Raw genomic sequence first — 14,269 nt, 5'->3', positions numbered from 1 at the left:
ACATTCACTCATGCAAAAATCTTTGCGCAGATCCCATGCGCTTTCTACCATTTTTCCAATAGGGAAGATATTTTTCCTTGTGGAGAAACTGTACCAATTTTGGGGTATTTTCTGTCCATTGTATCCCGAAAGGGGATTTAATTCAGCCTTGAACTTGGAGTAAATCTACATCCTGGTGGAAATAGGTAGTGTTTGTGAATGGCAAGAAACACATTACTTTGTGTACGTGTACAAACGTTCATGATATTACTTTCCTGAAATGCTGACTTCAGACTCCCAGGAGTGGATTTACTCAAAAAATCATTGTGTGTCTATGGGCCCAAATCATGAAGCCATTTGCGCTTGTAGCACAGTTTTCCATGTATAAACAACAGGATTTACGACTGCTAAGCAATCACTAAAGGTAATCTAATAGTTGTAAATCCTGCTACCCTTCCAGTAGCCAACGTCAGCCCTGAGCACTCAAGCCCCCAACCTCCCCCGAATGGGGTTTGACACCCTACATAAAGTATAATTGTTTACTTGGTATGTCCTTCGATTGACTAGCCCAAGGATACTGTATTTTGTTTTCATTTGTTTTTTTGCAGACATTCTGTGCTATCATAGGCCTGTGATTTCAGAATCAGCTTACATATGATTTGATGTCTAAAATAGAAAATATCTTATTTTTCCAGGGCTACAGTAACTCTAGATATTTAAAAAATGCTAATAAATATTGCTCCAATGTTTCATGTTAGATGCTTGTTCCCTTGTAAAGCTTTCTCATAGATACCCTTCCAATGAACCCTGTGTTGCATTCTTAATACACTGTCAGAGTCACCTAACATAAGGCAGTCAAGCCAAATACTACACAACATACTACACAACTATCAGCACAGATGCCGCTAACATAAGTAAAACCCTATTTAAAGCCATGAAATACTGCAACAACCCTGTGTCAGATCCAGCCAAACACCAAAAAATAAACATAGAACTATCAACATCTTCTTTGTAGGAGAGATCAGCGAGTATATTGACCTCATATAACAAAGACCCACCTGCCTCTGTGACGTGCTTCTCTGTGAAAAACCTTGAAAGCATCACTAATCAATTTGACAGTCACCCGCCAAACCTCAAAGCAGCTTCTATAAAAACAGCATTCCCCCCTAAGCATCCTAAAATCCATTACAGAAGAAGCACTTACACTGCACCTCAACATAATGAATGTCTTACTCAAACATGGTGTCTTGAGAATGACTCACGAAAACTATATTACAATCTTCCACTGATAAAAAAGGACATTCAACACCCCCAAGACACAACTCCCCAACACCAGAAAAAATATAGAAGATACAGTAGTTATCCAACTGCAAAAATATCTGGATGCCACCATTTCTCTGCGTAACTATCCATTGGGCTTTAGACTTCAATGCAGCACAGACGCTGCCACCATCCAAGCTTTAGACGACACCCTCCTCATCACAAAATACATCATTCTTGTTTCTACATCCACTGAGAACTCTTAGTAGACTTTGACACATGCAATCTTTCATCAATATCCTCTCAACATACATAGGATTCTCTTTGATGGTATTCTAGTGGTTATCCTTGGATACCTTTGGCTAGGTGTTCCAATTTACACTCTCCAAGAAGAGGATAGATTTTGGATGGGGAGCTCAGGATAGCTAATTTCAGGACACATAAGTAAGCATAGTGGAACCTGATATTACCAGGAGAAGGGAGTGCCATAAAGGCGCACAGTATGCAGAAGGTGTTGACTGTCTCTAAGGTGAAGACTTTTTTTCCATAGAGTAAGAGGTATCATGAGGAAGAATAAAAAACATCAAAGATAAGTAACTGGGCCAAGAATAATGGTATTAATGCTATAAAAAAATAAAGGATTTTTTAAAACACAAAATCACACATACTAAACACAATCATGGCAGACACAAATTAAAAAAAAAATTTAAAAATCTAAATGTAAAATTTCCCTACTTTTTGTTTCTTTAATTAACACAGATAAAATACAGATTGTGCTTACTGGATAAGGATAATAGATCAAGCCTCTTGCCCTCTCCGAAATCCTAGACCATAGGTCTAAAAAAATCTGCTTCTGGGCAGTTTTAAAATAAAGGGATGGAGCCGTGACTGTAATCCATTGTTTATATAATGAAAATCCCTACATAAACTATTTGAGGTCTTTAAGATTGGCTGACATCTCTTTCATCGTCAATGAGCCTTTGTATGAAAATGCCAAAGAACTATGGGGAATATTATCAAGGACAGGCGATACATTATCGCCGCTTTTATTGGCAGGAAACTGCCGATAAAGCGGTGATAATGGCCTTGATAATATGCTCTATGAATTCCAATCGAAGCCCATGTCAGATGTGTTCACATCTAACAAGGGCTTCGATTGGAATTCATAGAGCATATTGTCAAGGCCATTATCGCCGCTTTATCGGCAGTTTCCTGCCGATAAAAGCGGCGATAATGTATCACCTGTCCTTGATAATATGCCCCTATGTCTCCTGAGTTTCTTGAGTTGGGCTAGATATCTAGGTGGCTGTTCTCAGTTTCCTTCCCACTTTAAAAATGTGCCCCTTTCGTTTCCATCTTTGGATAGAGCTGAAATGAGTTACAAAAGGCATGTGGGAAGCATGGACTGTAGTATTTGCCACAGACCTTTTAAGAGGGAGGGGGCACTAATCCCTTGATTATGATCCAGCGCTTTGGGCCAACTCACTTACTATTTGTACTCTGATGGGTTGTTTTTTTTGCCGCCTAAGAGATGATGGGAATTAACATTTAATCAATCAATTTCAGTTAACAGTGTAATCCATTTGGCTACACAATAAGGACCAGGAATCAGTGACTTTAGTTAAGAAGTTTTATTACAATTTAGCAATCAAGAAGGGGCACGAATGCTATAATAATAATAATACTGTAATTTCTAGAGCACGAACAGCTACCTCCTAAGAGGTGTCCCAGCGCTGTAGCAACTGGTGGTGTGTCAGTTTTCCTGCGTTACACAGAGAGTCCATGGGATTACTCCTGGTTAAAAAGCCAGGTTTTGGCTGCCCTCCTAAAAATGGTTTCAGAGGTGATTTGTCGCAAAGCGTTTGGCAAGGCATTCCAAAGCATGGCAGCCTTAAGCGAAAAGGTTCTGCCCCCTACCCGAGCTATCCTAACTCGTGGGGTGCATAGCAGGTTCTAGGAACTGGAGCGGAGAGAGCGAGGCTGCTTATATGCACCAAGTCTCTGCTTCAAATAGCACAGGCAGGATCAGTGGAATGCCCGAAAGGCTAGGGTTAGGGCCTTAAATTTATTTCTATTATTGACCGGCAGCCAATGCAGCACCTTGAGATGCGGAGAGATATGCTGATTGAATGGGACGTGTTTAATCAATCTCGCAGCCGCATTCTGGACCATCTGCAATTTCTTTATCTGGTACGCTGGGAGGCCCAAATACAGGCCATTCGCCTAATCCAGACGGGAGGTTACTGTGGCATGGACCACAGACCGGCAACGGTTTTCTGGCAAAAGATGTAGAATTTTACGCAGGTTTCTTAGACTGCCAAAGCATGCCCCTGTCACCTGTTGAATTTGGGCCAAAAATGATAGGTCCGTCTGCCACTTTACACCCAGGTTTTTTGCGCAGCCTGCGGGAGCGGGAGGGCAGCCCATTTCCTCAGGCCACCAGAGGTCTGCGGCGGGGAGTTGGCTGTTACCAAGAGCAGCACCTCCGCTTTTTGTTTTTTTTTAGTTTAAAAAATAAAACAACCTTTATTGGTGATTAGAAATACACAGCCACATGCCTACAACCTTTTGGCCGGCAGCGTCGTATTGTTTCAAGAAATGGTCTGTAAGGCTCACAGTGCACAGAGAAATCAATTTAACACAGCAAGTCGCCTACAACCTTATCAGGCCGGCCGCGCCATTTAAGGGAATATTTGGGCATGCATTTCCACATGGCTTCAAAGCACCACATCCGGATAATAATTGCGAAATCAAAGAGGAAGGCAATGAAATCGTCAGGGAAATGATATAATCCCATCACCATGTGCTCTCAGTCATCCACCAGCAGCTTCTCTCCTTCCCCACTCTCACTCAGCCGGGGTAGATTCTCACATCGGTTCTCCTTACATCAATTATTGCTCATGCCACCGTTGGTAATACACACTTTACAAGCTGTACATTCTATACTGGAAGCCTCTAGGTGTTGACACTTATGTAAGGGTGTATATCTATGTACCTGTCCTCAAACTAGCCATCACCACCCTGATTCGTCAATTGCAAATAAGTTACCAGCAGCGTCCATATGTCCCTAGGCCTAGATGACATAGGTAACAGTTCAGCATACAGAGCAGACTGCTGTTGGCAATGTATCAGATCGTTTAGCCAATCTTTGAACTTAGGTGCTCTCCCCCTGCTACACCTACAGGCCACCCGCCTCTTGGCCATAAGTAATGCCAGCGCCGTATAACGGCGATAGGCCAATGGGACCTACGTAACGTAACTCAGTAAGGCAACCAAAGGCAAGGCTTCTATATGGACACCGGTCATGCTATGCAGTGCGGCATAAACCTGCTCCCAGTACTCGCAGATCACTGGGCAAGTCCAGGACAAGTGCAAAAAATCAGCCTGAGGGGCATGGCATCTGTCGACCTATCGTTATCTCGTAGTTGATGCTTATATAGGCTGACTGGAGTGTGATATAATCTAAGGAGGTATTTATAGTGTATAATCCTCTACCTGCTGCTGGCTGAGTTTCTTTCAGTCTGCAAGCAGCAGTACTCCCACTGCTCGTCCGTTATAGGGGCTCCCAGGTCCACCTCCCACTTGGAGCGTGATGGCGCAGCCTCAGCTTCCTGCTGCGTGCGTATGTTGCGATAGAGCAGGGACACTAAACGCCTCGGCGAGGGCTGCTGTAACAATGTCTGCAGTGGTGCCAGCAGCGGCGGCTCTTCCGGGAAATCTACATGCAGGGATCGAACCCCTTGTTTAAGGCGAATATATAAGAAGACATCAAGAGGAGAGCTTAGCGTATTTTGGAACATGCTATCAGAGGTGCGAAAAGTCCTATTTTCATATAGGTCTCCCCATCTGGTAATGGACGTGCGACCCTGCAATTTATGGAAGAGGGCCTCCTGCAAAAGGGGCATATCAGGATGGTATACCAGGGGCATCAGCGGCGAATATGGTACAGTGACTCCGAGATGCCGCGCAAAGCGTTGCCACGCCGTGACCGTAGCATTCACTGTCGTCTGAGTGCGTTCTCGGGCATTTATTGGCATGTAGATAGTGCCTTCTATCGGTATTGGATGAACAAGCCAATGTTGGGCTGGGTTATACAGAAGTACAAGTAGTGCGCCTGGAAACAGACATAATATTGTTCAAAGTCAGGGATGTCGAAGCTTCCCGTCAAATATATCCTGGTCAATATCGCCGATTGCAGTCTCGCTTGTTTGCCTCCCCACACTAGTCGAATCATTTCAGATCTGAGGGCCTTGAATAAATTGCGTCAGGGGTAGAAGGGGATATTCAGGAATAAATATAAAAGCTGGGGTAGAATCACCATTTTGATCAGTGACGCCCTGCCTGCCATGGACAATGGAAGTCTAATCCACCGACCAACCCTGTCTGTGATACGGGTGAGTGTCACCCCATAGTTGAGCCTCATGAGCTCCTCCTTGTCACGGGTAATACCGATTCCCAGATACCGTACTTCGTCTGCGCACCACTCCAGTGGGAAGTCCAGCGGGAACCGCTCCACTGAGTCAGTCAGGGGAAAAATGCAGGACTTCGACCAGTTAATTTGGATGCCAGATAAGCGGCCAAAGACAATAAACTCACGCAAGAGAGTATTTAAGTTATTCTGCGGGTCCCTGACATACAAAGTGATGTCATCCGCATGCATTGAGACAAGAATCTGTCGCATGTTACACTGCAGAGCCATCGCATTGTGGTGCTGGCGCAGACGTGCCGCCAGGGTTCCGTGGCCAAGGCAAATAGGAGTGGGGACAGGGGGCAGCCCTGGCGTGTCCCTCTCGTGATGGAGAATCTTGACGAGTTCCGGCCATTGACTAAAACTCTGGCTCCGGGCTGATGATACAAAAGGCGAATCCAGGACAAGAAGAGTGGAGGGAACCCCATTCGGGTCATGATCCCAAACAGATAGTGCCATTCGACAGAGTCGAAGGCTTTAGTTGCGTCCAGGAAGATCGCCGCTATGGGCAACTCAGGGGCTACGTTATTCATTATGGTAAAGAGAGTGTGCAAATTATGGGAAGTGGCTCTCCCAGGTACAAACCCGGACTGGTCTGGGAGTACAAGGCATTCTAACAGCAAAGTTAGGCGGTTAGCTATTAATTTCGCCAGAATTTTGGCATCGCAATGAAGTAATGATAGTGGCCTATAAGACCCGCAAAGATAGGACGGTTTGTCTGGTTTAAGCAGGGATATGATGAGGGCTTCCCTCATTGACGGGGGGAGAGCTCCAACCTCCAGGGACTCCTCATAAACTTCGCGGAGGATAGGGGCCAGTACGTCAATATAGGTTTTGTAAAATGCGACGGGGATGCCGTCCATTCCCGTAGCTTTCCCTGATTGTAAGCCCATTATGGCCTCTCGCACCTTGTACATTTCGAACGGGGCGCACAAGAATTTACGATGGACATCACTGAGCCATCCAAGAGCAACATCTCCCAAGAACTCATCTAGCTGTGTATGCGGGGCACCGGACGTGGTATATAGACTTTCATAATGCCCTGTGAACTCCGTCAATAGACTAGGCGTATCACAGCAGCGTGTTCCATCTGCCTTTTCGAGCTCAATGACATAGTTGGAGTAGCGCAGTGTGCGAATTATATCCGCCAGGGTTTTCCCGGGCCGTTCCCCCTCTCCGTATTTACGAGCCTGCCAGTGTTTACCCCTAAAATGTATCTCCAGCTGTGCCTCTTCTGTGTATTCTGTGAGTTTGATTCTGAATTTTTCCTGTGTCTCCCGAGCAGGAGTATGCTGTAGTGCGGTTTCTAAACTTTTCAGCTCTCTCTCTAACTTGCAGAGTGAGCGAGCAATATCCCGGAGCACTCCCGTACCCTTGGAGACACAATAACCTCTCAATGTGACCTTAAAGGCCTCCCAAATGGTTTCCACTTCCTGCACCGAGCCCTTATTGCGTTCAAAGAATCCTACTATCTCTTCACGCAATTCTTCTTGGAAGACTGTGTCCATCAGCATCTTGGGGTTCATACGCCACGCACAACGCGGAGGGCTAAAGTTTGCAGAGGCCAGTGCTACTCTAACAGGGGAATGATCAGAGTATGTGCGGGGTAAATGTTGTGCTGAGGAGATGGCGGGACCCAATCCTCGAGAAACAAGCCTCGCCCAAGTGGCCGAGTGGGCTGTGAAGTGCGTGCCTTCTCGTGAACAGGGGTGTACATGCCGCCATGCATCTAGAAGTTGGTGTTCCGCCATGATCCCTCTGAGTAGGGCACCCGACTTGGTGTGATGATGTGGAGCGGGATGTGATCTATCGGCATTCGGGGCATAAGTGACATTGAAATCCCCTCCCCAGACTATGTGATTTGTCCCAATCGCTGCAACCGTCTCCCACAGATTAAAGTAGAAGTCTGGATCGTCCACGTTGGGACCATAGCAACACACCAAGGTAACCGATTCTGTGCCTAATCGCCCCCATAGTATGCAATATCTACCTCTATCATCAGTCCTTGAACCCACCAGGGAGAAGGGCACTTGTTTTTTAACTAGTATGGCTGTGCCCCTAGCATAGCCGGAATATGAGGAAAATATTCTATGTGCTGCCCATCTGGAAGCGAATATGTTTGATACTTGTGGTGAAAAATGGGTTTCCTGCAACATCGCTATATGTGTGTTATGTCTGTCTAGATATGCAAGTGCTTGCCGCTTCTTCCGAGGATTCCCTAGCCCCCTCACATTCCACATGATTACGTTTAGGTGTGTCCCGCTATCCTGAGCCATAAAGATTCACAGAAAAGCCATATGAAGAATCCATGCCCATTCCTCTAGCCGGCCCATCTCTGTGCACTGTATTAAGGACCACTATACGTTGAATATTTATCATCACCACCATTCTCTCTAGTAGATCATCGTGTCGTGTCACAAGGCTGTGCATTCCCACCAAGGTCAGAACATTCATTCCCGTACCAGATGTATTCCCCCCTCCCCCACCCACTGAAACAACCCCAACCTGTCAGTATGATAATCCCTCCCCACCATCTCTGAACTGTTCCTCAACCAAAGACGGGACGTCATTGCCTCCCCCTGAGGTATCTCCAACTCATCCGCCCAACGAACCCTCCCCCCACCCAACCCCTCCCACCAAACCAATACAAAGAACCAATCCTGCCAGCAGATGTGGCCAGGTAGAATAAGGGGAACTCCCTATGGAGGACATCTAGGCGGCAACACGAACCACCCCATCCTCTCAGAGCCCGCATGCTTACACGCGAACCTCCTGAGAGTATTTTGGGGGGCCCGGCGAGTCACTTGTCAACAGTCTCTATCCCAAGGTGCAGTAATCGTACTTACAGAACCAGTGTATATGCGAGCTTAGCATATTGTGGGCCATCTTACTGTTCATCTGCTTCCGCCTCCCTCCTCGGCGATCGTCGCTCATCATTTTCTCTCTCTGGCGATTGGGCTGTGCGCCGAAGGTGCCTGAGAAACTCGTCCACCTGCTGTGGCTTGGTGAAGAAATGTTGGCGACCTTGGTGGGTCACTCTCAGCTTCGCCGGATACAAGAGGGCATAATCAATTTGGGCTTTTCTCAGTTTGGCTTTCACATCCAGGAATTTCCTCCTTTCTTCCTGTACTACCGGTGTGAAGTCTGGAAACAGCGTGAATGAGTTACCCTCATAAGATAGTGTCTGCTTCCCACGGGCCGCTCTCAGTGCAACGTCTCGGTCTCTGTAATTTAGCAGCCTGGCGATTATGGGCCTAGGGGTCTAGGTCCCAGTGACCTGTGTGCACGCTCTACAATGAATTGGGAGGAGAAGGCCACCGCAGATAGAAGAAGCCTCTCAACATAGTCCTCCATTCGACCCGTGTTTGTGGATTCCGGAATCCCTAAAATGCGTATATTGTTTCTTCGACTTCTCGCTTCCAAATCCTCGTTCTTGGCAGCCACTACCCGGAGTAGGTTTTCAAGTCTAGTAAGTTGTGAGTCATGTCTTGCCACCACATCATCCGCATCTGATATGCGCCTCTCCGTCTCGGTTATGCGCTCCTCATGCACATCCATTTTGTGGACGGTGGCATCCATACGGGAGGATAACCTGTCGACCTTATCCGCAATCGTGGCGAACCCCTGGCGCACTTCCCGCAGAATATCTTGTGTATCCGTGGGTTGAGATGTGGCCGCCGATTCGTTGGATGCTTGGTTCGCAGATTGGTCTTGTCTCGTCCGAACGGTACGTCGGGGTGCCTCAAAGCTGAGCTTAGATTGTTTGACTTCGGCCTTGCCCATATCGCCGTGGTCCTGTGTCCTCAGTGCAGATAGTAACGGCAAACAGTTTATATATTCCACAATGAGGTGGCGGCACCAGCTCGAGTTCAGGGATACAAGTTGCGAGTCCGAGGGGCCTGTGGCGCCGTCTCTTGTTTAGCAGATCGTGACGCCTAGTGCTTTCAGGTCCGATTAGAGGCTCTGGTCGGCCCCCTCCTGTTAACCAAATCGGGCAACCGGGCCACTGTAGTGCATGCAAGGCTCCTATCAGGTTGTTTGCGAAGTGCTATGCAGGCATGTCCTCATATCGTCCATATATGCCCAGAGCGCAGGGGAGGAGGGGGATAGAGTCCCACAGTAGATCCGCAGGTGTAGCTTCAAACCGGTCTCCCCCTGTCGCTCCCCGCACTATTGGAATGCCGCACGTCCCAGAAGGAGATGGGGGGGTCCGCAGCTCTCCCAGTTCAAGCCTCCATTGCAATCAGAGCCACTTTGTTGGCGCCGGACGTTCCCCCCTCCTTACCGCCTTCACTCTCGTAGTTCCCCTCGATCTCTACCTCCAACTGGATCTTGGGGGAGGGGGGATGCGGAGCGGGGGGCGTCCTCCTTAGTGTGCGCGGTACAGGTTATCTGCCGCCAATCGAACCTCCAAGGGGGCGACAGGACGCGCCACTCCGCAACTCCGTTTCCCGCCTGTGCGGCCTGTGCACCCGCTCCGAGCCGCGGACTCGCTTAGTCGGCCAGGCCGGCCGGGTCACAGGCCTCGCTCCGCCTCCAAACACCGTTCTCCCCTTCAAGCTGTCTGCTGAGGGTCCTGCTGGGCCGATTTGCACGAAACTCGCTCACTGTGTCCCAGGCCCTTCGGCTGGGATCGCTGCTGTTGGGGGTCTCCGGAACGCTACGGAAGTAGGATAAATTCAGGATTGTACACGCTGGGCAGTGAGAGCCTCACGAAATGGCGGCCATACACCAGCCACCTAGCGCCACCAGCAGCACCTCCGCTTTGTCGGCATTCAGCTTGAGTCTGTTGTTGTTCATCCATTGTGCTATATCTTTTAAGCAGCATTTAAAACTCTCGAAAGAGGCACTGGACAAATCTTTAAAAGGGAATACCAGCTGGGTATCATAGGAGTAGGAAATCGCCTTCACCCCCCAGTTGGCAATCAATGAAAATAAAGTGGCCAAATAAATGTTGAAGAGTAGTGGACTAAGGGTCGAGCCCTAAGAAACCCCACACCATAGGAGCTTGCGATTGGATTGATGTGGTTGGAGTGCCACTCTCTGCGTGCGCTTATGAAGAAAAGACGTAAGCCATTGCAAAGCAGTGCCCTCGATCCCCACATCCCCGAGGCGCTGGATCAGAATGGAGTGGTCAACTGTATCAAATGCTGCAGAAAGATCAAGGAGCACCAGCATAACCGATGCCCCTGAATCCAGGTTACAGTCCAAACTAAATGGATGGTCCATTAGTCTAAAGAGATCTCATAATTCAGGACAATGCAGACAAGTAAAGGAATGAGAGAAGTACCGGAAGTAAGGGAAAATGTCATCATCTCAGAAGCTCGGTCAGGGGAAGTGTTAGCCTCAGCAAAGAATGAAAGGGAATAATTATAGAGGTCTAAACCTCTCAGGGAAAAGTGGCAGCTGTTTCAGACAGTGTAGACACTAGTTATTTACACCACGTTCTCTCAGATACCACCCCTCTGTTCGTATCATGAGGGGTTCCATTGTTCTTTTCCATTCTCATGCTGAAAGCTGTACCATTCACGAAATGTCCCACATTGAACACAGACTAGGCATTGTCCTTGCTCAACCATGTCCTGTTGCAATAATGCTAAATAGGACTCTTGAGTTAATGCTCTAGCTCTCCATGTTCGTTTTGTAAGGTCTTCTTCTAAGGTTCACACTCTATTGCTAGTACAGCATTGAATCTATTCTCAAACTAATAATCTATGCTAACGCACCTGCAAGGGAAAAGTCATGCAAGCTGAATTGGAAAACAGTATTTTATGCAGAATGGAGAACAGGCCTAGTAAGGAGTATTAAATAAATGGTGCACCTTTAATATGTGTATGCACTTTCAAACACAAATTAAAATGAACTTATCAGTACATTAGATTCATATTGAATGTGGCATACAGTAACATCTTTAATCTGCATGTATAAGTATGGCTAAGAACTACATTTTATATGAAATATATGAAACAGTAGTGTACACTTTACATAAATCAATATTGTTTTAAAGTAAACACATTCTAAATAGGTGAGGATGCTCTACTCTTCAAATCTCCAAAGAATATCTAATTTAATAGGGTTAAGGCTCACAGCGTTTATGTATGAATTCTTTAATTTTACAGTGAATGTACTTCAATAATGATGTCAAGTGCAACATTTTTTTGGTAATGTCGTTAAGTCGTTAAGTCAAACAGGAAAATGTGCTAAGTGCACTTTCATGGCATGTCATGGTATGTATTTGTGATGTGTAAAGGTGGAGCTATATTTACGCTGCTCCAATTACTTGCCATAAGATTTGCATAGGAGCACAGGGACTGTACTTCTATGCCTCAGGTGTATATATTCAACATATAGCTTTTCTTCTACCAAAGACAACATCATGAAATGTGGTTTTATGACCTCCTGCCTGCGAAAAGAGAAAAATGTTACAGCTGATAAGCACATTAAATCACTTGTGTAATAGAAACTTTGGGGGCTACAAGGAGTAGTGATGGGCACACCACATGCATTTAGGTGCCTAAAAATACTGTGCAGCCATTATCTAGGGTTACCACCTTTCCATGAGAAAAATAGCAGCGAAGTGCCTTCCTTTCATATTTGTTGTTTGAAGTATGTACAGATAAGGTCTAAGAATTCTGACTTTAGTGATTTCGCTTATTTTTATACGAGCTGGGAAATTAAGATACATTGGTGGCAATAGAAAACCAGTCAGCTGGCAACCCTACTGGTAGCCCAAACTCTCAATTTATCAATTGCTTCATCAGATGGCATCAGGTCAGTTTTGCCTGAGATACCATGCACGCTGGACTCACTTTTTTATTTCTATTCCCACAGAATATCTAAAAAGAACCGAGCAGTAGATGGGAAAGCCAATGGCCTTCAGAACCCGGAAGCCCAGCAGGCCATGGTGCAACCGAAACAGGCACACAGCGTGGAGACCTAGCGGAGTTGTGAACTAATGGAAACGCTCACGTGCAAACCATACAGACCTTGAGGATATCTAGAAGACCACTAGCAACGTAAAGTCAGCTTAAGCATTTTTCGCACCCAAAGCATTTCTCCATGCTGTTTTTAGAAGCTGTTATTACACCAGACTTGCCAACTCTAAGACATTCTATGAAAATGAAGCTATAGAGCTGAAGGTTCTGCGCGTTTCTTGAGGACTGTACCATCGATATTTCATGTTGGCAAAACTACTCAAATGAACCTTTATTTCATTATAAAACAGCCAGAATGCCATCTAACCGTATCTTCCTAATCGAGGCGAACTATTAGACTCTAAAATGGCTGCCAAATGGAAAGCCTGGAAACCTGATTTCTGCGGCTAAATGAACCGACGCTGGGGCTGCTGTGATCTGAAAATATGAAGCCTGTCTCTCTGCAATTTCTCCACATACGAAGTATAAATTCATTTTGAGTCACTGCTGTTAGTTCTCAGGGGAAGTCAAAATGTGAATAAAAAGCTGGGAATCACCCACACCTTTTTAACTGTGAATGAACCATCCTGTGTAACCAGTCACACTTGCCTTCAGGCAAGAGACGTTGTGCCAAGTGACTGAAAAAATAGGGCTATGAATGAATGGATGTTTATTATTCAGAGATATCTCTTCTGCTTGGAGCAGCGCAATTTAGACTCCACCCTTACTTGTCACAGAAATGAAATTATATACTCGCTTTTGACATTATACTCACTGTGTGCCTTAACTTTGTTAATGTGTTTGAAGCACTGAAATACATTAATGAAATGTATTCACTGTAGAGACTAGAGAATTATATACGTGTGCGCTAATGTTCAGTTTAAACATGTAAGCATGTATTATTAGTTCAAGTTTACAGTTACACTTCAAGTTGTATTTGCATATGTAAATATGCATTCTTTTTATTCACATTTTCTTCAGGTTACACGTGTGCACGTATGACCATGTATTCAAAGTACATATTAAATACTGGAACAGGTCCTCATACCAGTTCCCCCTCCTGCTGCACGAACAGCCGTTCGTTACTTACCCCTAACTGCTTTGTTGTTTTGTTTTGTATTGCCTGTATTATCCACTGTCACTGTGGCACTGCCACACCACAGACAAGCCTCTCTGCACCCATCCACGCCTGGACTGTGCTTAGTGCAAGGAACCCTGGCTCTCCCGCCACTCGAAGATACACCACCACTGAGCCCATGGACCACAGACTCTGCAACAACAACTGCTGCCGCATCTCTCTACTACGGTAGTACCATTTACCTGCAGGCACTGTCTTTTTGCCCACAACACCGAAGCACCCGCATGCACAATGACCACCATCACGTCGACCATGACTGCTTCTGAACAGCTCCACTGCCTCCTGCTCAACGCACGATCTCTCTGTAAGCACACCACCGAGATCAGTGACACCATCACCTCCCTAACCCTGATGTCATCTTCCTCACCAAGGCCTGGCTCGAATGCAAATCCATGCCCAGCATTGCATCAGAAACTCCAGACAGCTACAAGATAGCACACCGGGACGGCATCAGCATACACAGATCAACATACACCATCATCCACAAAGAAACCATCCACTGCACTACTG

At 46.3% G+C, this 14,269-nt stretch overlaps 1 protein-coding gene across 1 annotated transcript in view; it reads left to right on the top strand.

Annotated features, from left to right (window-relative positions):
• The window catches only part of P2RX5 (purinergic receptor P2X 5), a 559,306-nt gene extending 545,613 nt beyond the window's left edge, over positions 1-13,693 (top strand). Inside the window, exon 12 of the mRNA XM_078679950.1 lies at positions 12,539-13,693. Coding sequence (XP_078536076.1) covers positions 12,539-12,647 — 109 coding nt within the window. The 3' untranslated portion in view covers positions 12,648-13,693. The remainder of the gene's footprint in view (positions 1-12,538) is intronic.
• Positions 13,694-14,269: the final 576 nt, after the last annotated feature.

Source organism: Lissotriton helveticus, chromosome 3_1 (assembly GCF_964261635.1).
Source record: "Lissotriton helveticus chromosome 3_1, aLisHel1.1, whole genome shotgun sequence".
Classification (NCBI taxonomy): domain Eukaryota; kingdom Metazoa; phylum Chordata; class Amphibia; order Caudata; family Salamandridae; genus Lissotriton; species Lissotriton helveticus.
The sequence above is the reverse complement of the archived record's forward strand: the minus strand, read 5'-3'. Positions and strand labels throughout refer to the sequence as shown.